This window comes from Eufriesea mexicana, unplaced genomic scaffold (assembly GCF_001483705.2).
Source record: "Eufriesea mexicana isolate 0111107269 unplaced genomic scaffold, ASM148370v2 scaffold9008, whole genome shotgun sequence".
Lineage (NCBI taxonomy): Eukaryota > Metazoa > Arthropoda > Insecta > Hymenoptera > Apidae > Eufriesea > Eufriesea mexicana.
Genome location: NW_016916726.1, coordinates 197,429 through 221,497, shown reverse-complemented (window position 1 = coordinate 221,497; position 24,069 = coordinate 197,429). Strand labels below are relative to the sequence as shown.

The following is a 24,069-nucleotide window of genomic DNA, read 5'->3' as shown; positions in this document are numbered from 1 at the left end:
GGGTAAACTAAGACGCGTGCAATTAATTTTTTTCTTCTCTGCTGCAGGTGTAATGGTACCGTGAATCACTGCATAATATACGGTACCGAACGTGGTTTTGGATTCGCTGAACCCTACAACATCCACGAGAGTTTGAAACATTTGGTGCTACATTACGCTCAGAATTCTTTAGAGGAACACAACGAGAGTCTCAACACGACTCTAGCTTATCCGGTTTTCGCCTCGCCCGCAGCGTTATCACAGTTACAGGCTCAACAGATGCAGTTGCACATGCAGAATCAATTACAGCTAACACGTCCTCTCGAAAATCAGCATTACATGACGCACACGTAATGTTCGTGTGCCGATCAGTGGAGTTACAAAGATATTAAGTGTGCGTAAAGTTTCTCGGTTATCACCGAGATTTGATCTATAGATCGACAATGCGATAACGGCGACAAATGATTTTTCAAGCAGAGTTCTGCGAAATTTCTATTCGTTTTAATCGATACGGTGGTACTGTCCGTAGAGAAACTACTAACACGCGAAAATTGATGGTTCCATTTTTATAGGCGGGGAAGTAAACGCTTCCTGAAACGAAGTACAGTGGTATTAATAACGAAGAGAGAGAAACATTGGTAGCGGTAGTAATCCTCAGAAGCTATAGTTTATAAGGTAATTATGTACGTATGTTACCGTGGCGCAGTAAATAATTGTTTCGGTCGACAAGACCAGTGATACATACACACGTACAATACACACAGACACAGACACACACACACCGCGTAGAATTTACAGTTACTCTTTTGGGATCAGCAGACCTTGTCGATAGGTCTTGTCGACGATCAGCATAAAAATTAACTTTGGCACGAGTGTGCGAGACCCTGAGAACGGAAATGATTTTTTTTTTTTTTTTATTATCAGTTTATTCTTTCGAGGTAGGAAGAATCGTTTGGGTGTCGGAAGGTGTTACGTTACTTATTCGATCGAATACGTCAGAGTAACAGAGGCATATATCTAGTCTTACAGGCAATTTGAAGAAACGAATACGGTAGAACAGAACGAAATATATAAGTCTGACTACGCTCAAACTACTCGCAGTTTCGATTGGTAATCAGGGTAGTTGCATTTCGTAAAAAAAATTTGATACTAATCTAACGACTAAGATCGATGGACGCATCCGTGCCCCTCGGGCTGAACGGATAAACACATTTCGTAGACCGCTGTACTTCTGACTTCTTCGATATTTTTTTTTTTTTTTGTGAATATTTCCCAAACTTCCGTTTTTGTAACGCGCGGCACACGATACGTGCGGGGGCTACGTTTACGTCGAACGCGACCGACGAGGCGTGAGATCTTCAATAGTGATATTAGAATATATAATTAGACGCATCGCAACATATACTTGAGCCTTTTGGATGCTTACGGAAAGTTTTTCGTAGTGATTTACAATAATGTTAAAGTAGCATTTAATACCCGTTGTACGATTCGACGACGACGATCAAAATGCTACTTCCGTTCGACCGTCGATCTAAACGTGCCCGCCGCGTTACATTCGAGCTTCATTACAACGAAAACAAAATTTACACGGATGCGCGGGAGCTTTTTTATATACGATAGATTTCAAGTGCTGTGCCAGATCTGTGTAGGCTACTGCGCGTGTTAAAGCACGTGTGCGTGTGCTGAGAGAGAAAGAGAGGGAGAGAGTGTGTGAAAGAGAGCGAGTGAGAGCGCGAAAGAGAGATAGGGAGAGAGGGAGATCATTTTTCGAGAAGTTAAACATATTGTCTGTGATTTCGGATTGCCGAGAAAGAAGATATATATATATATATACACATATATATACATACCATGTATATGTATATACATATATATACACATTATCGTGTCTATTATTTTCCAACCGCTTTTTACGATTCGCTTTTCTTCTACTAATAGCTTGTACTACTACTACTACTACTACTTCTACGCTACTACTATCTCCACTGCTGCTACTACTACTACTATCACTTCTACTGCGACTCTTACTACTTCTGCTGCTACTATTGCTACTTCTACTACTCCTCCTATACTTTTACTATCACTTCTACTACTGCTACTACTACTCCTATTCCTACTACTATTACCATTATTACTACTATTATTACTATTACTACTGCTACTTCTACTACTACTACAACTACTACTACTACTACTATTTGGTTTTTCTTTTAAGGTTTACGAAGCGTGTGATCGTTGGTTTAATAAGCGCGTCGATTACGACGAATATAGTAGAATTACCATGCGACCGTATGTGCAAAAGCTATTCGTGATTTTATTAATCGTAATTTTTCTCACGTTCATCAGTACTTTTTCTATGCGCCGCGTCAGTGTCTTACGCGTCTCGTCGCGTTCTCTTCTCTTTCGGCTCGATATTACTCCTTGACCCTGCGAGAGACTTGCCTAGGTACGATTTTGCTCGCATTCCAATGACACCGAATACTGGTAAAATTCGTACACGAGTTCGTTCTCGTAGTCGTAGTCGTAGAACAGTCGATCCTTTCTCGCTTTAAAGCTCACCGTGCTCTTTGAATGATCTCAAGTGGCGACGGGGGTCTCGTCGGTTGGGACGGAAACCGGAAGAATGGCGGCAGGGGGCACGGTCGCGATTGAGTCGGTACTCGAGAAATTTTACGCATTACATTGCGGTCTGTAATCGTAAAAGTGTATCGGGGACGATCCAAGCGAGCAATGGTTCCTCCACTTCCAGTGGTCATTCGGAGACGTCGATTTTCTTCCGGTTCCGGTCGCATCCCGCGATCCCCGTTGTCGTATAGTCAAAAGAAACTCAACCGTGTGCAAATCGATCGACGAACGAACGGGGAACCATCTCGAGCTCGAAAGAGTCGAAAGCCGCGACGAGTTTCTGATTTTTTTTTTTCGTGATTTTATTTTATTTTTCTTTTTTTTTTGTCTTCGTTCCTTCGCGCGACACACAGGATGACGAAAATTTCGAGGAATGGCGGGAAGCGTGGACAGAGACGCACGCGATAGAAGGGAGAAACAAAAGATTGTTGGAGAAGAGAAAGGCTCGTTGCTCATCCTAAAAAGGCTTCAAATTATGTAGATTTAGGTAGCTTAGGTTTTTTATACAAGGAAACAAATTAAGTGCCCTCACGCAGATAGGCTTATATAGATTCCGTGATCGTCCAATCGCGTGCAGGTGCATTATTCGATCGTTGTTTAATCGTATTGTCATCGGATCGCTCGTTTCCCGCATGCTTCGATCGTTCACTCGCCGAACGCTTGCTGCCGGAACTCGGTCGCGCCCTCTGCATCGCGACTACTCTCTTCGCGCGTCTGCTCGATTCTCGCGTCGCTTTTTCGTCCTTTGTCGTCGTTTCGCGTGACTCCGGGGAAAAAGAAAACAAAATAAAAAGGGTAAAAAAAAAAAAAACAGAGAAAAAGGAAAAACTTGGAGAAATATTTGTACGATCGATACGGAGGAGGAAGAGCCGCGCTAGAATCGACAGCGATATTAAACGCGTCGTTGGAATTTCGCACGAACGATTAACAAGAATTCAGATTAAAACGATCGAAAAGAAGCGATCGAGTCGTGGCGAATATTTAACGAGATCGGCGCAAACGGAAAGGAGGAGCGATTCGATGACGGGAGCGTGAGTTTTACGTGTTATAACCATCTGTAATGGCGACGAGTTCGAGATCCGCGCGAGCCGATCACCGGCAAAATCGAGTTTGTCGAATTCTCGTGGAAATCGAAGGATTCCTTCTCGAGCGAAACAATAAAGACACGTAAAGACATTTTTCGAGACCCAATGACCATTATCACGCTTTTTTCTACGCGGTTCTCGGGTTTTCAAGGGACACACAGTCCCGCTTCCTTTTCGAACGGGGGAACCCACAGAGTTGTGCCGCCCCGCGGGCTTCTCGCGACTCGTCCTCGTCGTCCTTTCTCAGGAGCAGGAGTAACGCGAAGCACACGAGTGAAACACGACCACGTACTCAACCGTCGTACATTATCAGACACACACAGACACATATATACATTACGTGCACACGAGGGTGCACGCTCGCGTGCGTGAGATACAAAACGGTTAGTCAGAGATTACAAAATTGAGAGGAGAAATACGAGATACATTGGTCGTTATATGACGTGGGAGTATGGCGAGAGAAAGAAGAGTGAAGGGAAGGAAAATGGAAGAAAATATATATGAACATATATATATATATATATATACATATATATTATATCGAACCATCGCGACGTAGCATTCGAAGGTATGCCAACCTCGACGATCGCGTTTTCCACGAGCGTTTTCCAAAAACCGCGCCGCGGAACGCGAGATCGTCAAGGCGCGTTCTCGAATATCGTCGACGAGAAACGGACGTGCACGCGTGCACACGCGCTCGAGAATTTCCTAGGGAACGATCACGACGGATGTTTGGCGTTAACGTTGAACCGTAGCCGTGACAGTCGACACCGTGTAACGAGCGCAACCGGACTCGGCGCCTATTTCTGTCACCGTGCTAAATCCGCTCTGGCATCGCGCGATCGGAACGCGAATCGCGTACGAAACGGTTGCGCAACGTCCACTGGAATCGTTTCAATTTTCGCGGGAAGAAGGCGGAAAGAGAACAAAAAAAGAAAAGAAAAGAAGAAAAAAAAGAAGGAAAAATATGGGAGAAAAAGGAAAAACGTGATCGACCGATTTCCCGACAGATCGTTCTTCTCTTTGTCGCGCGTGCACGCGTCCACGACGACATATTGGATCGCAGGCGGTTTAACTTTGAGCCTCCATTAACTGGAGGGGAAGAAGATCGGGCAAGAGCACAGAGAAGATGCTCGCGTGCAAGTGGAGCGAATTTCGGAGCGAAGCAAGTCCAACGAGTATTCCGACACGCGACTAAGTACGAGGGAAATCGATGAAAAGGAGGAAACGTCGAGTCATCGCGTTTTCCGCGCTCCGAGGGGGTTGTCAGCCGACAGGGGGTCGAGGAAGGGAACGAAAGAGGGCACGAACGAATCATTCCAAGCATCCCAATCGTTGGGCTCGATTCGCTCCGATGAATCTACGGACCCGTTCCATCGAACGGGCCCCGCGCTCACACACCAACACACACATACACACACACACGCGTATACACACAGGCGATCGATTCGAGTGAATTTTTTCGCGCGGACTCGACGATCGACCGCGAGACGTTGATCTCTCGCGGTACCCTTTTGTATTTTTGGAAAATGGGGCGTGAGTTCTCGTTTGAGATTTTATGGCATAATAAAAGAGAGTCGTGCAATACTGTTGCCCGGCGCAAAACACGTGTCACATCACGATCTATATGTATATATATATATCCGAGCTACGGTGGCGAGGCTCTTTTATAGAATGTAAGGAGACGAGAGAGAGAGAGAGATACGAGGAGAGGGGATGAAATTGGGAATTAACGTGGACTTCTCGGCGGGACCGGTCCAACGGATTTTTTTTCGCGAGTCGAAACATTGGCGAACAGAGTTTCGCCGGAGCATTTTCGCGACGGTCACCTCCGCGACACACGATCGGATCCGACCACGGGGCCCGATCCGCATTCTTTTTTACATTCGTGTCAGCGTGCCGACCGTCGGAGCTTTCTTTGGGCCTCGTCGAGTCGACGAGTCGATTTCTCCGCCGTGTACACGTACGGGGGGGACGAGCTTCGCGATGATGGCGGAGATATGAAGGTGTGTCCGGAGAAATCGAATCGACCGGACGAGACTCGGATTTTTCTTCGCGATTCGATGGGTGCTTGGTGGATCATAGCGAGATCGATGGCGAAGACGGGGCGGGAATCGTTGGATCATCGCGATCCAAGGATCGACGAACGGGGGGAATTCTAGGAGGTCTAGCAACGACCGTGTGTAGAGGAAGATTCGCGCGAGAGAGAGAGAGTGAGAGAGCGTGTAAAAGTTGCCTTAGCTTTTCTACGAGTCGAAAAGACGCGGAATGCGGGAGAGAGACCAGGAAAGAAAGAGAAATATGGGAGAAAGAGAGAGAGAGAGAGAGAGAAAGAGAGCGAGAATGCGTGGAGAAAGGTGATGGCGAGAAGATGGTGGAAGAAAGAGGAATTTCGTACGACGCGCGGATGGGCGATCGATGAATCGATGGATCGATGGATCGATGATCGATGCCCAGTGGTCGTTCCGCGACGGCGACGAAAGGGTGATACGAGACGACTGATCTAGTAGGATATTTCGGTATGCTGGACACGAAAGGAAGAGCCTTGCAAACAGACAAATTTTTCTGCGAAACATTGATAATCAAATGGTACGGATAAACAGCAGTTGTCGCAAACGAAGCCGCAATTTGTAATACGGAAACAGCGATTCTTGTAATAGTCCGCGTGCGCCGATTTTTTCGTGACACTTGGCAAAAGGGATCTCCGGAGAAAGCCGGGAGGAAAAGTTTCTCTGGCCGCTCGTGGACACACCTTTTTCTAATATTTGCAGCAATATGTATAAATATATATTACTTGGCGGTTTCGCTACGAGCAAAACTCTCAGGTTCCAGTTACTAACGAGAATATTTAAACTACCTAACGAACTATTGTACACAGAGAAACGAGTAATTTAAGCGTCACGATACGTCCTTTTATCGAGAAAGCGATGAAACATGGATACGATTCCTCTCTTTTGTCAATGCTAACGATTTAAGTAGAGACAACAAGCCAATAGAAAATAGAAACTAGAGGAAGTATGGGGGATCGCCGTAGACCAATATATTGTTACCCTAGGCATAACTAATTGTAAAATTGCAATTTCTCTCGACGTCTCTGTGCGCCGCGAGCGATCGGCACGCAGAAGAGACGATCGAGACACGGAGAACGAGAGAGAAAGAGAGAAAGCGCGTATGTCCGCGGTGAGAATGCGTTGCGAACGTTCGCGAGAGTGAAAGCGGGAGAAAGAGAGGGAGAGAATGTGGTAGAAAATTACGCGAACAGATCGCGTAACGATCTTCGCGATTTACCCTTGTCTGCGTCCAAATTTAGAAGAAGAGATAAACGGAAGAATTCGTCGACCGTGTTTGCTTATCCGAATGGATTATCTCCGCCTGACGCGTCGCGACTCTCGCAGAATTGGGCCTTATTTTCCACCGGGGACCTCCTTTCATTTCGGGACGAAAATTAAACACCGACGGCACTCCGGGGCTGATCCACTGGTGAAGCTGCTGTCGTTGCTGCTCTGCTGTTGCTGTTGTTGCTGCTGCTGCTGCTGCTCGCTTTATTCGCAACGACGTAAAAAGTATTCTTGTCGCGGATCTTGGCGGAATTCGCGCGTTCTCCCCGTCGTTCGTGCGCAGAGAAACGAGGACAACGTTGGCCGAATAAAATATCGCCCAACTCTGACGCGTTCCAGTCTAGCACAGAGACTGGCGAGGAGTGCGTCGCGACGCCCTGTTCTTCTCGGGGCAGGGGGATAGTCCGACGCGTCTTCGAACCCTCGCGTACGAGAGCACGGCTTCGAGGCGATTTCGCCCCCTATCGATCGTCCGTGTAAAGATAAAGGGTGTCGGAGAAAATGAGAGGGAGAGAGTGAGAGAGTGAGAGAGCGAAAGAGAAATAGGAAAATAGACGGAGAGGTTGAGGGGGGGGGGGATGGTCGCACGCGAAACCGTCTTAAAATCGTGTTCGACGGTCGACAGATTTCGTGTACGTCCATTTGGATCCTTGCCAATCCTTTTCTTTCTTCGTTTTACGTGGCCGGGTATCGTGTGAGATGCAAATGTGTCGGTGGACACGGCGTGGCGCCTGTATGCGAGTGAAAAAGCACGATCGGTGTGCGGTGGTTGCGCTACAAGGCGATAATCGCCGATCATTAAACGAATCGGTTCAGCGAATGTGGGGGGAGGGAGGGTGGGCAGGGGTGGGGGATGAGGGGGTACGTTACAAAAAATGGCAGAGAAGAAGTTATCGATACACGATTATTACGTTATTAACGAATGTATGCTGTCCCACTGTGATAAAACTTTTTGTTTTTGCATGTAAAATATACTATTATTGTCATAAGTATATGAGACGATGGAAAAGAACAAAAGAATTAAAAAAAGAAAAAAAAGTGAAATCATATTATAAAAAACGGTGCATATATATAGATGTATGCGCCGAGGCATGCGCGATCTTAGAACGATCTATGTATGTACCTATATATCTATATATGTGCAGGCACACACATGTACACGTACACACGTATATACAGACGCGAGGAACAGTTACACGTATCACGCACACACACGGACACACGTATACAGAGGCACACACACACACACGCAACACAACGACACGAGCATACATATATTGTGATTGAGTGTGCACGCAGTAAAAGTGCATACCACTACAAAGGATACAAATTTTAATTACCGGACCGACCTGTCTTCATGCGCTTGCGATCGATGGGCAGCGGCGAGGGGCGGCGGGGTGGCGAGATGGTCGCGCCACGACTCCACGCGACACGCGAACCCGCCTGCAACTTTTCCAACCAAATTTCGCAAATTTTCCGACGTCACGCGTCCGCGTCGGTACTCTCGCCTCTCTCGAGAGAGAGACCGAGGAACACGACTCGCGCGCGATTCCTTTTCCCGTTCGTAACCCGGACCGAGGGCCCGTTTCCTCGAGTCCCCGCGATTGGCACGCGAAGCGATTCGGACACACCACGAGGCTCGAGATCGCTGAGACGTCTCGAGTCTTTCGAGATCGCGCGGATATACATCGTTTTCATATATGCTTTTAAAACAACGTCCACGGATTACATCGGTTTCTAATCGGGCACACGGAAATTCGAAAGGGCTCTCCCAAGTGCATGAAAACACGGTGGTACAATGAATGTTTACTCGCTTTTTCGCGCAACGGTCATCCTCATATTGTACCGTTTATTTGGTAGTTCTACCATGTAAAACCATTTATATTTGCATATGATTAATATGTTTTACTTATAACACCCTGGCGTTTCACTCATCACCATCTGGCTCCTTCCCGTCATCCAAGACATCCGAGAAGGGTATAACGAGCAGATTACGAGCGCGTGGCGAAATGTCGAGACATCGATCGAGATCCCGGGAAAATTGCATCCGGTCGCGACGCGCGGGAATTACTGGACGCGAGCGCGGTGAAAACGGACGAGAGATCGACAAGCGAACAGAGTTGCGAGGGAAATCGACGGTAACTCGCGGATCGGAAGGAAACCGGAGAAAATGGCGTGCGTGAGGTCGGGAAGACGCGTAGACTGGTTGCACGATAGCCGAGGGCAACACGGCTGCGAGGACAGAAAGGGCCGGCGCTGACGCGCGACCCTCGTGACTGTGGTGGCGATGGTAGCGTACGGTGGCGGTGGAGGTGGCGATGGCGGTCGTGCGGCGGTGGTAGAGAGCTGCGAGGCTCGTGTCGGTGTACCTAACGCGACGAAACAACGTTCCGATTGGCAGTGTGCATCGCGTAGCGAGCTTGCGCGCCGCATTGCACGGCTGCAGTCGAGTCATTATGCAGGTACTGGCTGTCACTTCTACTCACCGTAACCGCAGACCGACGTTGACTATCGTCGAGTTCTCTATGCATCCGGCCTCTCCACGGTTTCGTCGCCCGATACAGCGGTAGACCGCTGAATATATTACACCTCGTTTAAACCTGATTTCTAATGCACCCTCCAAGTGTCAGTGCGCCGACACTGATTCACCCAATTGCCTTCGTTTCGTTTTCCTGCTCCTCTTCCTACCCCGACGTCATCCGTCCCCCGCCACCGTTCCTCTGGGTTCTCTTGGTCCTCCGAGTCCGAATAGGGTCGCCGTTCTACGATGGATCCACGCGCGCGTCGGATTTACGACGCGCAAGGGTCGGCCAGTTGGCGAGGACACGAAGACTACGCGTGTCAGAGAGACACGTCGACCGAGACTAGAAGGTAAACCTCGAGTTCTATCGAGCGAAGGGAATTACAGGTACGGCGCTACTTCGTTCCCGCTGGATCACGGGGGTAGTCGGATACCTTCGCGTGATACCGATGCGAGTACGCGGACCCGCCAGTGTTCTACTGGCACGCGACAAACTTTGCGTTCCGATCGAAGGCGTCGTTTCGGTACCGCGACGATAATCGTCGGTGCGAAGCGTAGCAGGCAGATAAATTTCGAATCGAACGGAATTCCATATTCGCCGGGAAAAGTAGAACGATTCGGTAGAAACGAAGGGAACACGGAAAATTGATCGCGCCGCGATTTACGATCCTCCCGATCGCATAACCTTTCGCTTTTAATTCCTGCCATCGCTCGTAACTCTGGTCTCCGCCGATTTCTTCGTCAAAGGGGTAAGTTATCGAAGCGAGTCGATTCGTCGAATCAGGCTTTCTCGATCTTCCTCGATTTATAGCTCCCTTCTGGACATCGCTATTTCTTACGGAATTTGCAGAGAAGAAAGGTAGGTTATCGAGAAACCCTGGGCTAAATCGACGAGTTCCGAGAGCGGTCGCGTCGCGTGACCTTTCGGTCCTCCTTCGAGGTCCCTGCTTCTCCATTCCGACGCGTGTCCTCGAAGCTTCCGCGGCGTGGAGCGATCGAATCGTTAACGAGAACGCGGAGAACTAGTTTCGAACCAGCTCCTCCTCGGGGAGTCTCGAGTTTCCCCTGGACTTTCGCCTAGACTCGCTACTTTTTCCACAAATTACACGGCAATTAACGCGGAATAAGGTTCCCTTTACGCGTTCTGCCCCTCGACCGCGTAGGAGCAGCCTGGGTTGATTATTCGAGCAAGTACTGACTCGGGCGCCGACTTGCCCCGCTATCGAGTAGCATACCCCTTGTCTGACCAGTGGCGCGCTCGTACCACTCGCTCCGCCGCGGCTCGCCCTCGTCGGTGGAGTATCCCTCGAGATCCAGCAATATCGCGCGATTTATCCACGCGCGTGCTTCCTCTCACCTGTCTATCGTATTTGCGACGACGATGACGAGTTTTGCGCGAATGGAGCTCGCTAGAACGAGATAATTCCAGGCCACGGGAGTGGTAAAACTCGATTAACGTTACAGCGGATATCAGAATGGTTCTATTTAACGCGACCCATCGAATCACCATTATGCGACACCAGTCGGTCGAGTTTTTTCGTCCCTGGACACGAATATATCGACGGGAATCGATAGTATCGTCTGCACAGACATTACGCGGCGCATCTCGATCGTTCCGGCAGTCACCTTTCCTAATCGATAACGTTCGATTCGCGGCAAATGACGCGACTCTTTGTCCAAATCATCGAACCCATCCACCCTCGATGGACAAGTTTGAAAAATTATTCGCGTATTCGCGGTCGGTAACTTTGCCAATTCCTCCGTTATTCATACTCGTCGACAGAGTCCCTTAACGCTCGCGATCCTCGACAACCGTTATCGTTTATTAAGATCGCGAGACCGTGCCGCGATGATGGACCGGTGAAATTTTCAGCGCGACGCTGACCTGGACGCTGCTCCGATGAAAATTTCACGAGCCTCCGTAGATTGCTTCCACCCCTGACGGATCCTCGAGAGCGAGAGAATCGGCGCGGAAAATGCTTCGTCTTCGCGGCGGCACGTCGATCGTCTCGAGATCGCAGGGGCCCGGCGGGCATTTCCGCGTAACCGACCTCGACAAACGGAGCGAAACGAGGTCAGGAACGACGCGTACGAGGAACGAGGGTCGTCGGTGGGCCGCTGGCTGGTCGTCCGCCTGGTCGGCCGCCTGGCCACCCCCGGCCAGGGGATGTTCCTCCGCTCGGAATCCCTCGGATCCGCTCGGACGTTGTCGTTCCCACGAACTGCCGTGGAATCGCGTTACACCGACACGTAGCAGCGCGACGCGCACCGGTGCTACGTGCTAGATCCTCGTACGCGTATGTAGACTGTACACCGTCTCGTTCAGGGCGGCCCGATAACCACGGACACCGATATCGGGCCGTGTCCGACTCGCGAGCAACCAACGCGTCATCGACCACGTGGGGCACACTCGGTCCACTCGTCTTCGATACTCGACTATCCCTTCGCGAGGATAAACAAAATCCCATGGTAGGATTCGCGCTAGTTAGTCTCGTTTCCGATTAGCGAGGAGGGTAGATCCTTCTTGGATCGAGACGAAGGAGAAGCTAAAGAGGGTGGCGGCGGTGCGGAATCGGGGGTAGCAGCGGACCGACAGGTGTGCGTCGGGGCACAGAGAGAAAGGCACGGGTTCGAAGCGAGCGTGGCGTGCGAGGACGCGGCGCGCTCGGAGGCTTCGGAACGCGAAGAGCGCGCACACTTTCGCGCAGAAACTATCGCGTGTAAGTTGCCGGGAGTGAGGGTGAGCAGGTAGCGGTGGTGGTGGAAGGAGGGCGGCAGAGGGTTGCGGCGGGGCGGTGGTAGTCGCGCGGCCGTCGGTCTAACGCGGTGCGGTCGTCATTGGGCGTCGTGACGCCGTGGCGACGCGGTCTCGGCTCGAATGCACGCTCGGTTAACGAGCACGCGCGCGCCAAGTGTGTTCGGAACGCGACACGAGGACCGAGTGCGCGACTTTTGCCGCATCGTTTTCTGCAGCCACGCTCACGCACACCTTTCGCCGTACTCCTAGCTCTGCGGCGTACTCGCGCGCGCTCACGCGTACGCACGCAGTCGCACGGTAACGCGCGCGCGCCTGTACACCGGTCAAATTCGTATCACGGAAGTTTGTGCGGATCTCTCGACGCGGTTCCGGGTTTCGTCGATCCCGTTCGATCGTCCCTCGCGTCTCGCGCGTGTTCCACGTTCCAGATTTTCCCGCGAGCGATCGTCTCGTCTCGAGATCGGAAAGAGAGAGAGAGAGAGAGAGAGAGAGAGAGAGGGAAAGAAAGAGAATGTTCGGTGCGTCGGGGCGACGGGGTTGACGCGGCGTCGAGATCCTTGTTCCGGTTTGTCGCGAGATCGCGTTTCGCGGGATCGCTGGAGGACCGCGAGGGGAAGAGAGTGTCGGATCGATCGCGATCGCCGGATAGAATCGCGGAGCGGAAAGTGCGCGAGACCGAGTGACACGGAAGATACGAGGAGAAGAGAAGAGGAGAGAGAGAGAGAGAGAGAGGGAGAGAGAATCCCAGGGTGGTTAGAACGACGAGTGTTCGGTTCGGTTGGATCGAGTCGAAGGTGGAGGAGACGTGGCACGATGAGACGGACGACGAGAGAATGTCGCGCGGTCACCGCGGGATTCGTCTCAGTCGTCCGACTGGTCGACCGGTGGCCGTTGCAAGCGTCGAAGAGGAGCGCGTCGCGGAGAGGCTGAGGGACAGGTCATCCTCGATGCCGTATCATGATCTGATGGGACGAGTCATGTCACGTGTCGTCGGGACGCTGCTCGCGCGCTCGACGCTGCTGACGAGCGTCGCCGCGGCCCTCGTCGTGCTCTCGTGCTGCTGCAGGTGTACTCGCGCCAGCGAGTTCCCGGAAAGAGAGTGCTGCGACCTGATATTCCCGATCCCGGAGCCGACCGGAAGGTCCTCGTCCGCGCCGACGCCAACGGGCAGAAGCGGTGAGTACGCGATCTTTTCCTTTACTCGTTTTACGCCTTTTATTCGCGTTCGCGTTTTCCTCTACCGAGACTGGCTAGCCAGAGCTGATTCGTGGTAAACAGTCGCGGTCCGTCTGGCCGGCGTTTTCGTTCCACGAAACGTCAAAGCGGACCACGATCCTCGTCGTTTGATCGGTTCTTTGGGAAAACACGGATCGCGAATTCGCGAGAACGCGCGCGTTTGCGTTCGCGACGGGTCTCTTTGCGGAGGAACCGGATGTCGGGACGAGTTTCCCGGTCGTTCGATTTACGCTCGCGGATCGATCGAACGCTCGAATCCGGGTAAGGTCGACGTTTCCGTATCGCGGGCCGCTCTCCGGCGAGCGCGTTTTCTTTTTTGGAAACACTCGTTTTGTCGGTGGTTTGATAGAACATTCCGGCAACGAAGGCGGGTGGTTGGGGGCGGGATAGAAGGGAAGTCAATAATTGGACAGGAACCGATATAACTGTACGTATAGCCTGGCCGTATTTTGTTAGCCAGCGAGCAGCTATTACAATTTCCGTAGAGGGATGAGCGGATTATTAATTCAATTAGGATCAGTTATTAATTCAACAACGACGGTTTATCGACGCGAGTTCGATGCGGCGGTAATTTAAGTGGCGAAACAACCGCATAAACGAATGGCCCGTTTTCCAGGGGAACGCGAGTCACCCTCGACCTACTCCTTACCTCGGCCTTCCCGCATCTCTCGTTACTCTCGATTTCTTCCACGGATAGATAGGCGTTTCTCTTTCGCCTTTTCGTTCCCCGCTAATTAACCGACTAACGTTTCCGCCGCGTATTAATCTTCGTCCGCGTGGCGGATGCGCCGACGAACGCGGAGCTAACCGATAGCCGTAGGGGCTTTTTCGTCCGCGAAATTTCCCTCGAAAATATTCTCCGCGCTGTCTCTTCGATCGATGCCTTTAATTAACTCGAATTTACGGGCCACGGTCCTTTTCCATTCGCCGTTCGCCATTCGAATCCGCGGATTATACGACCGACCTGGGTACCTTTTCTCTTCCACCCCTCGCGGTCGCTCGCTCTCCTCTTCACCCTCTTTCCATCCGCGCGCTTCCACGAGTACCGATACCGTGTTCGCCTTCGTACGTACCTTTCCGCGTATTTCCTGCCTCTCGCCTTCGAAACTCGAGAACGAAACGCGGCACCCCCGAGTCGAAGACGACCCCTGCAAAAGTGTCGGCTAGTTGAAGAAACGGTGATCGACGGTGCTTGATAGTTGCCGGCGCAGTGGCGCGCTGCCGAAAATCGGGACGTTCTTTCGAATCCGGTTTCGGGTCGGGGTTAATGGAGACAACGGCACTTAGCGGGACACACGCGAGGGGTTGGTGGTCGACATTGTCGTAGGGAGCGGTGTCTGCGGGCATTTCAACCCCGCGTGGGACGAAGTTCGATCGAGGTCGGGCACGATCGAAGGTTATCCGGAGCGTCTATAGCCGAGGAGTAAGTTTCACGGAGGAAGTCATTTATACCCCCTCACGGAATTCCTTGCTGGCGAAATATCGCGTACGTGCTCATAGAGTGTTAGTAATGAAAGACGATCAGCTTCATCGGCCTTTTATATTCCTGCTCTCCCCCCCTCTCTCTCTCTCTCTCTTTCTTTCTCTCTGCCTGCCTGGAAGGTCGAGGCCCTGAACAGCGTACCATCCTCTCGCGTCTTCTCGCTGCAACCCCCGTTTCGCTTCGATCGGCCAGCTCGTTGGCGGGAATAAAAATCAGTTCCTTTCCCGGATCTGTCTGCGAGCAGAGTTTCACGGGCGACGAGTTTCGCGTGGAGGATCAGCGGAGAGAAACGGAGAAGAAGAAACGAAAGCTTTAACCTTTGCGTGGGAAATTAAGCGGTGTTCCCGGCGTCGTTCGTTTCGCTCCTCGTCGATGGAGGAACGATCGAGATTTCGGAATTCTCGGTGGTCCGGGTTCTATAACCGTCGGAGCAATTAACCGTCGCGAATATCGCTTTTACCCGTGCCGGTGTATCGGGGCGCAGTGGGCGGAAAAGGAAACTTAAGAGGATCGCGAGGGGGTGGAAAGAAGGGCGCGCGCGGAAGGTCGCGGAAGGCGGAGGCACGAAAGCGTGCGGAAGAGAAGGCGACAGCCCGTCGAGAAGGAATCCTTGTGCGAAAAAAAGCGCGGGCACAAAGCTCGCGTTCGCTCGCTCCTTCGCTCGCGTGCAAAGCGGCCGAAGATTTTTCCAAGAGCTCGCGAACGCCGTCCTACGACTCCTGGCTTAAATGTCGCGAGTCAGCCGGCAAAAAGGAGGAAACTCGCGGAAAGGGAGGCAGCGAGAGGGAGAGAGGGAGAGAGGGAGAGAGTGCGGGCTGCGGCTGAGAAAAAGGAGGCGCGCAGCCCGCGGAGAAAGAGAAAAGAGGGGAACGAGAAGTGGCCCATTGACGTTAAATCGCACGGTGAGGCGCTTTTAAATGTCCTCGCTATTTTCATGCGACCTACTTTGCCAGCCGCACCGTAACGAGGTTGCTTTCGAATAAATTCGAAGTGCCTTCGAATCCCGCCACCGCCCCTCTCTCTCTCGCCGTTCCCAAAATTTTCCACCGATCGAATCGGCCTTGCCGCTCCGATGCTCGCCCCTTTCCGCTTTACGTCCGATACAGCGGCACCATCTCCTACCCGATCGTATCCCCGGGGAACGCGAATCGTATATATCCGGTTTTACGGGAGAAAATCTCGCGAGTACACTGGCCGCGTTACGCCGGCTTCCATGGATATTTATAGTCCGGCGTGATTAATTAATCGCGGCCGAGAGAGACTGAACGCGCGTTGCGGGATAGCCGTCGGTCCTTCCTTCCAGGTTCGATCCACCTTCGATCCATCTTCGATTCCATTTTCTTATCCCCGTGGATCGTTTGGACGGGACGCCGTGCATGAAAAATGGAGTTACTAGTTTGAATCTCGCAGGAAACTTAATATTCCGCGTGATGCACGCGTGCATAGAAATCAGTGGCGCGGGTATCCTCCCGTCTGTTCGTTCGGCTCTTTCGGTGGCCGCGGCTGCGAACGTATGCGCATATTTTCGCGCGCCAATGCCATTAGTCAGACGAGGGTGCGATTTAAAAGAACGGCCGCAATATCGCGACGAACGGTCCCGATAGCGGTCCGCTCGATTAAATTACCGAACGGTTCGATTTCTCCGCTCCCGACCCGCCGTATAATTAATTATTCGACAAAATTTCATTATCGGAAATAAATTCGAGTGTCGTGTCCGCTTTGATAGCGGCGCCGTCGATCGTGCTCCCGCTCGATTCTAAACGTTCCCGTGACAAACGCGTAGCTCGCTATCGCCGCGCGCGCGTTATCCTATCTGCCCGCTTCTCTTTCGCACCCTCGCCACTCGCGATCGACTTTTCGCCGGACACCGAGTGGTTCGATGAAAAATTCCACGCGAAATACTCGCGATGGAAGATTACGAAGACGAACGCGCGCGTAACTCGCAGTTTCGCGGGTTTCCGTTCGAACGCGACGCACGATTTTCCAGCGGATCTCTTGGAAGCGATGGCGTCTGTCGGAGCAGAAGGTCGCGACCGGTATTCTTATTTTATTTCGCTCGACCTCGTTTCCTTTCTTCGACGGACCATCCTCCTGTCCTCGCGGCGACAGCGATTCGAAGTAGCTCCGTTATTACTACTCGTATCGCGGTAAAGGGAACACCTCGAATTACGAGAATCCTCGTCAAAGAAATGGCTAATTAATTGGCCGGCAACCTCGGCCTCCTTGACCCGATATACGCGTTTCCTCTCTGAACTCGACCCTCTGCCGTGACCCGAATCGTCGAAACGGTTCGCGAACCCACCTCTCGTTGCCTTTTCGATCTTAACCGGGCCACGGTTCCTTCGTGCTCGAATTTTCGCCGCGAGCTCCCCGATGCGTCCAGGCCACACCGCGATCCTAGGCTTATCTCTCTTCCCTATTTTTCCCTCCGTCTTTTTAATCCCTTCTCCGCCGCTTCCCGTTCGCAACCGGGAGGATTAATCGCGGGAGGAGGGAGACTCGAAACCTCGTTTACCGATATTATTACGGAACGTCTGCGGCGGAACCGGGAGGGAAATCGGGTCGTGCCGATAGACCGGGCGGCGCTCGATTTGATTAATTCCCGATCTCGAAGACTGCCGCGCGCGTAATTCGGTCGGCGGCCGTAACCGGGACACGCTTTATACATATTTCATACGGAATGCTGAACGGAAAAACAAAGACAGCCTCCGGACGCTTAATCCCCGAAGTATTTGCTCTGTCGCTGCTCGAAATTAATTCCGCGATCGTTAATCACGCGGGATGACGTTTCGCGTACACCGCGCGAGGAATCGACTTTCCACGGCGTCCGCTCGCGAGGAGCTGCCGCATTCCTTCCAGCAATTTCTTCGTCGTACCTCCAGCCAACTGCCAACGTCGTCTTCCGCGTTTACGCCCTTTTTCCGACCCCGCTCCTTCGTCCTCGGCGACCGGTTCGACGCTCTCTCTCTCTCTCGTCCCATCCTTCGCGCCGCTTTTCTCTCCGATTCCGCCGATTCTCCGCGCCGGTTTCGCCTTTTTCTCCATTCGCGCCAAGAATTCCGCTTCCCCGTCTAAGCGGAGATTAGGAGGGGCGATAAGGAGATAAAGGGAGCCGGAGAAATAGGTTGGCGGACGATACCGATGGCTCTTAGATTTTTATCCTTCGTAATTTGCGGCGATGGACGGTGAAAAGTATCGATTTTCCCCGAAGAAAGCCCATTAACGGGTGAAATCCGACGGGAGAAAGCGACCGGTCGCTTTTCCCTCTGTTCTCTTCGTCCGCTCGAGCGTCGTCTGCCCAGACGCCGCGCGTGTATTAAAACACCGAGCAAAATCCAACATCGGCTAAGAGCTACCGGTTTAATTGGTCAGATTTTTCCCTTCCCGCGACCAACGGGAGCTTCCTCTCTTTCTTTTTCCCTCTCTCCCGCTTTCTTTTTTTTTTTTTTTTTTTTTTTTTTTTTTTTTTTTTTTTTTTTTTTTTTTTTTTTTTTTTTTTTTTTTTTTTTTTTTTTTTTTTTTTTTTTTTTTTTTTTTTTTTTTTTTTTTTTTTTTTTTTTTTTTTTTTTAACGAAATTCGCGTTTGATCAACGGAAATGGAATTTAGTCGGTTCGCGTTTGACCCTTGTCGGGCTGTTCCACTGCGGACCAGCGGCAGTGGAAGAGGTCCGCTTATGGTCAGCCCGTTCGGGCTCGGGTCGTCGGTAAAATGTATATTTTGAAATTTTTTTCCCCGCACACCGCGCCCCGGCTCGTCGTAGTTGTATTTTATCGTCGTGTTTTGCACGCGTCGCGTTTCAACGTGCCCGTTATACGCGTATAAAAGCGTCACGCAGTCGATAGGGACAGAGTGGACCAGCTTCCCCAACGACCTTTTATTCCTCGAGTTTTTCCAACGTTCGGTTGCAGAGTAACCTTCTCCGCTCTATGAAACGCGTCGCAGGTGTATTCCTCGGTTCTCCACGTTCCCTTGCGAATATTACAGCGTCGCGCTCGCGAGATACGCGTCGGTCGCGAGCAAGCAGCGACCAAGACGATTCGTCGGCCATCGAGGATCTAGCGTAACTTGAGGAGGATTTCACTGCTCTGGCAATGGGGTGCTCGCTTTTTAGATTCGTGCGTCCGATTGTCTTTTGTCCTCGCAGGGGGGCACGCGCCGCAGGACCCTCTCTCGATGGTTCCGATTTCTCCAAAACCGTGATCCGCGACGCGTACCCCTGTGCGATTTGCCACTGGCCATCGAAAGCTCTGGTCCTTTCGTCGTGGCCGCGGTAACGAAGCGAAGAACTGGCGGTCGTAAGGGCGCGAAAAGTGGGGGGTAAATAACGTTGCGAGGAAATCAATATCGACGAGGGCCCCAGTGTCGCGGAGACGAGCTTTTTGCTCGAGACTCGAGTCGCGAGCCGAGCTTCCGGCAAAAGCGTCGCTTCGGGGTAAAAGGGAAACGAAGCGGGAGAACGAGCCACGCAGTTCCCATAACTGCCATTGTTCATCCGGAAGATATTATGTTCGGAAAATTACAGCTGCTGGCAAAAAGGATATTTGTCTTTGTAAATCTGGCCGCGCTATGAAAACCGGATATTTATACGCGTATCAATCTTCGTATTCGGATTAAAGGACAGATGCCCTACTTCCCCAACATTTCGCGCTATCGATACCGCGGATACCTGTTCGCGTTTTCGCATCGGCGGCCTTCCGGCTCGCCATCTTGACCCGCGATCCCATCTCTTTTAACCGTAATTCCTCTTTTCTCTCGAAACATTTGTCGTAGAAATTCATTACTCTTCGGGACGTTGGATTTTTTCCCAGTTAGAACTCCCTTTTAGATCCCTTTTAGAACTCCTCTCTACTCTACCTTTTTCGCTCCAGTTGCTTTTCAGAATGTAAAAGTTCTTCCAAGTCTCGATATTTCAGCGCGGTAGCGAAGCAACGTAACCCGGAAAGGTATCGCGAAGCAGGAAAGCTCCGGGGAGCGATCGATTAATTCCCATGCTCGATCTCGCGCTGGTATATCGCGGCTATTCCTCCGGATGAATAGAAAAATTTTTGCAGCCGATTTTGGTACCAAAATGGCAGTCGATAGGCGAGAACGGAACGCGCGAGTTGGCGCTCGAGTCGATTATTCTTGAACGAGATACGCGAGTACGGGGGTAATAAATCACGGGAGGAGGAGAGGAACGAAGGATGCTTGGAGACGAATAACCGACTCGTCGGCGAGGGTATCAAAGTTGATACGCCGGAGCGTTGGCAGTTCGGCGCGAAGTACACGCGTCGAGTACACTTTGGCATTGATCCAGTGTCTATTGAAAAAAGCCAGGACTCTTTGCGGTCCTGAGCGTGGCTTCTTCGATCGGGGCTCGATGCCTTAATTTAGGACCTCGTTATATCGCGGCAGCTACTATAAATTTCTAGCACAAAGGCGACACTATTTATATCGCGTTTGGTGTTCGATCGGAACAAAAAGAATATAAATTTAATGGCGATCCGCGTAGTTACGCTCGACTACCTGTACAACAGGTTAAAGCTATGCATTTAAAGTCCGCTTCCAGGAACATCGATCCATCAAGCCGATGAAGTTAATCCTTTCGCGGAAAAGAAGTTGCCCGCGAACTTTCCTACGGGAGCCCTTCCTGCCTTCGCCTTTTAAAATACCGTCTTTAAAGAAACTCTGGGGAAAATTCCGATACATCGTCCTTCCCCCTTTATCTTACGATTAAGCACCCAACTTTCGCCCCGTCTCCGCCGGAACGCGATTCCCCGACGTTCATCGGCCTGTATTTAACGACGGCCATCGACGACGAAAACGGATAGCGGGAGAGAGAGAGAGAGAGAGAGAGAGAGAGAGAGAGAGAGAGGAGAGAGCAGGCTATAGGTAACCCATATACGGCACACAGGTATCTCGACGATGCACGGCTGTTTTCACGCGGCCTTCGCGATCGCTGTGAACTTGGCAGCGTTATTTACGAGGCATCAACGAACCGGGTAATCGAGTTCAACGAAACTACCTCTCGTTTAGTCGCCGGGGTCAGATTCGAGCGGTCGTAACGCGAGAGCGGAACGTCGAGGATCGATCAGGAGATTCGATCGAGATCGACAGGTCCTCTTTAAAACGCGAGCAACAGCGAGTGTTTTAACGTTCACCGGGCTCAGCCCCTCGTATATTATAGCTGCCCGGGGGCTGAACGGAGATTGACAACGAATCTGATTCCGACCATTGTCCGCTGGATTTTGAAAACCATACCGTGAATTCGGTACCAGTTCCAGCTGCAACCAGCGTAAAATTAAAATCGTTGCTTTTTCCCCGGCCCGCTGTTTCGCCCAGTTATCGGATACTTTCGGCTCCGGTTCCGCGTCCGCGCGGAACACGTGCTTTTTCCTCGCTCGGTAACGCGATTCTTCGTCCACGAAAGAACGCAACGCGAAATATATATCCGTACGCGTGCATATCGGTATTCCAACTAGCTCGGTCTCCCCCGGAATTCGTCACCGAAATTCCACCGTACGCTCGAGCGTACTCCCAACTCCGCGTCTCTCCGCGAACAGTCGTTTCGTCCGTGACCGTACCCTCGAGTTCGACAGAGTCCTCGCGCGCCCCATCGGATATATCATCCGAGTTCGATGATTCCCCGTGTAGGACGGCTGGTCGGTCGTAAAGCAGCCGGAAGTAAATGGCCGAGGTGGTACCAGGGTGGTGCCGGCGCGATGGAACGACCCCGACGCGGAAGAGCCGCGAACGCTGGAGGATAAGAAATACGAGGGTGACGGAGGTTCGTCGTCGGAAGGTCCGGGTATAAACGAGGAACCCCGGGACACGGGTTTTACGGGCACGCCGCTCGTGAAACACTCGCGAATCGTTCGTCACGCGCAACCGCCTCTTCCTCGCGAGGTTCGAACACGATTGCTCTTTACACGGCTGAGCGATTTCGGGCCGAGCTCGCGATAAACGTCCCTGCCAATGTTCCACCCCTTTCGCGCGAGCGAGTCTCTTTGAGCGAGCTACCAACGATCGCTTCTCGCGTTATGCAATTATTTTCTTCTCGAATAGGCGTCCTTTGACGCGAGCCGAGTCGCTCGGAATCACGGTTTCGCGGGGTCCACGTTTCGATAACGAAGCGGCCGCGGGCGAATAACTCGCGCGAGTACGGCGCAGCGCGCTGGACGAAGCGGGAAAAGAAGAAGCGGGAAAAATTGGCAGAGGAGGCACGCGATGGATTCGGGGCGAGTTTTCGAGGCCAAACTCTGCCCGGTTACGGACGATCCCGCCCGGATAATCCTTTGCTCGCCGCGCGATAGGGGTTATCCGGAATCTGGGTTAACGGCGGGATTAACCCCGCGGAAAAATAACGAAGCCGTGACATTGGGAGGCTGGAATCAATTAACGCAATCGCCGGTATTCGGCCGATGGCGAGGCGGTGTTTTTCTCTCGGCGTGAAAAGCGCGGCTCGATATGACTTTTAAATAAATCCACGGACAAATAGGGCGTGAATATCCTCGGCCTTTGACGCGATTTATCGAACGGCAGCCGCCTCTGGCAGCCCGTACTCGCTTCTTCTGTGAAATGTAATTAGCATCGCAATTATCGACACGAACAAACAACCACTCGACATACGCGCGTGCGTATATTTAATTAACCGTTTGTCAGGGCCGCAGTCGCGCCGCGAAACGTCATTGGTTCTAACGTTCTTTGCGCTCCATCGACCGCGTTTCATTTCCCTCAGTGTCTCTATTTTCCACTTCCCCGTACAAGCGCCGAAAATCTCGGCCATCCACGCCGATGCACTCGTCCACCATCGACAATCGGAAGCCTGCCCCCGTTCAAGGTTTACGCGAGAACCAGCAGAGATCCGGAAGGGACCATTTTCCCGAGTTTTACCCAACGTCGCGCGAATATTTCGCAAGTTTTCCGGCGGGAAAGTGTCGCGAAGGGACGGAGTATTCCTGCGACCCGAATTGACCACCGCGGCTTATACGGACGCGTCGGGACGTTTCGGGACGCGGCTACTTTCGTGTAAAGGGAATCGCGACGCGCCCGCGAAGGCACGGAACAGCCCTGCGACCCGAATTGACCACCGCGACGCACAGGGACGCATAGGGACGCATCGAGACGTTTCGGGACGCGGCTACTTTCGTGTAAAGGGAATCGCGACGCGCCCGCGAAGGCACGGAACAGCCCTGCGACCCGAATTGACCACCGCGACGCGTAGCGACGCATCGGGACGTTTCGGGACGCGGCTACTTTCGCGCAAAGGGAACCGCGACGCGTAGGGACGCAAAGGGTCGTTTCGGGACGCGGTTACTTTCGCGCAAAGGGAACCGCGACGCGTTCACGAAGGGAATGAATAGCTCCGCGACCCAAATTGACCACCGCGACGCATAGGGACGCATAGGGACGCATCGAGACGTTTCGGGACGCGGCTACTTTCGCGCAAAGGGAACCGCGACGCATTGGAACGCGTAGGGACGTTTCGGGACGCGACTACTTTCGTGTAAAAGAAACCGCGGCGCGTCCGCCAAGGGACGGAATAACCCTGCGACCCGAATTGACCACCGCGACGCGTACGAACGCGGCTGTTTTCGTGCAAAGGGAACCGCGATGCGTCTTCGTTCAAAGGCCCGATCGAATGTGGCTGGGGGAAAAGTCGATTTCCCCCGCCTTAGCGGGAAATTATGAATTATACCGGAGGATTTGCGGGCAAGCTCGGCGTAAACAGGGCGTAAATATTCGCAAGCCCTTCGGCGCGACTTATCGAACGTGCCTGGCCTCGGTACATGCGCCAGGCATGTAACGCGATTACCCAGGTGTCTAATGCGCCCGTGTGCGTTTCCGTGGTCGCGTCCATGTGTTTGCACGCGCGCCAGCCCGACCCTTTGTATCTCGCGTCTTGATCTGCATACATCCACGCCAGCTGCATCAATAATATCTTTCCGACCAGGTTCGTTTTGTAGCCGGATTTAATAATCGATCATCGACGCCCGGCCGACGATGTAACCGCGGGGTAACTGAATATTTCAACGAGGGACGCGCGCACGTGGTTTTGCCTCGA

The 24,069-nt window shown here is 52.1% G+C and overlaps 2 protein-coding genes across 5 annotated transcripts in view; both read left to right on the top strand.

The window, feature by feature from the left end:
* Window positions 1–1,966, top strand: part of Pi3K21B (phosphatidylinositol 3-kinase regulatory subunit alpha) — a 28,468-nt gene extending 26,502 nt beyond the window's left edge. For all 4 annotated transcript variants that reach the window (XM_017907792.1, XM_017907791.1, XM_017907788.1 and 1 more), the window contains one exon: window positions 48–1,966. In XM_017907792.1, coding sequence (XP_017763281.1) covers window positions 48–333 — 286 coding nt within the window. In that variant the 3' untranslated portion in view covers window positions 334–1,966. The remainder of the gene's footprint in view (window positions 1–47) is intronic.
* Window positions 1,967–13,139: 11,173 nt separating this feature from the next.
* LOC108553027 (uncharacterized) overlaps window positions 13,140–24,069 on the top strand; it is a gene marked incomplete at its 3' end in the record, with an annotated part of 198,678 nt that continues 187,748 nt past the window's right edge. The window contains exon 1 of the mRNA XM_017907767.1: window positions 13,140–13,482. Coding sequence (XP_017763256.1) covers window positions 13,140–13,482 — 343 coding nt within the window. The remainder of the gene's footprint in view (window positions 13,483–24,069) is intronic.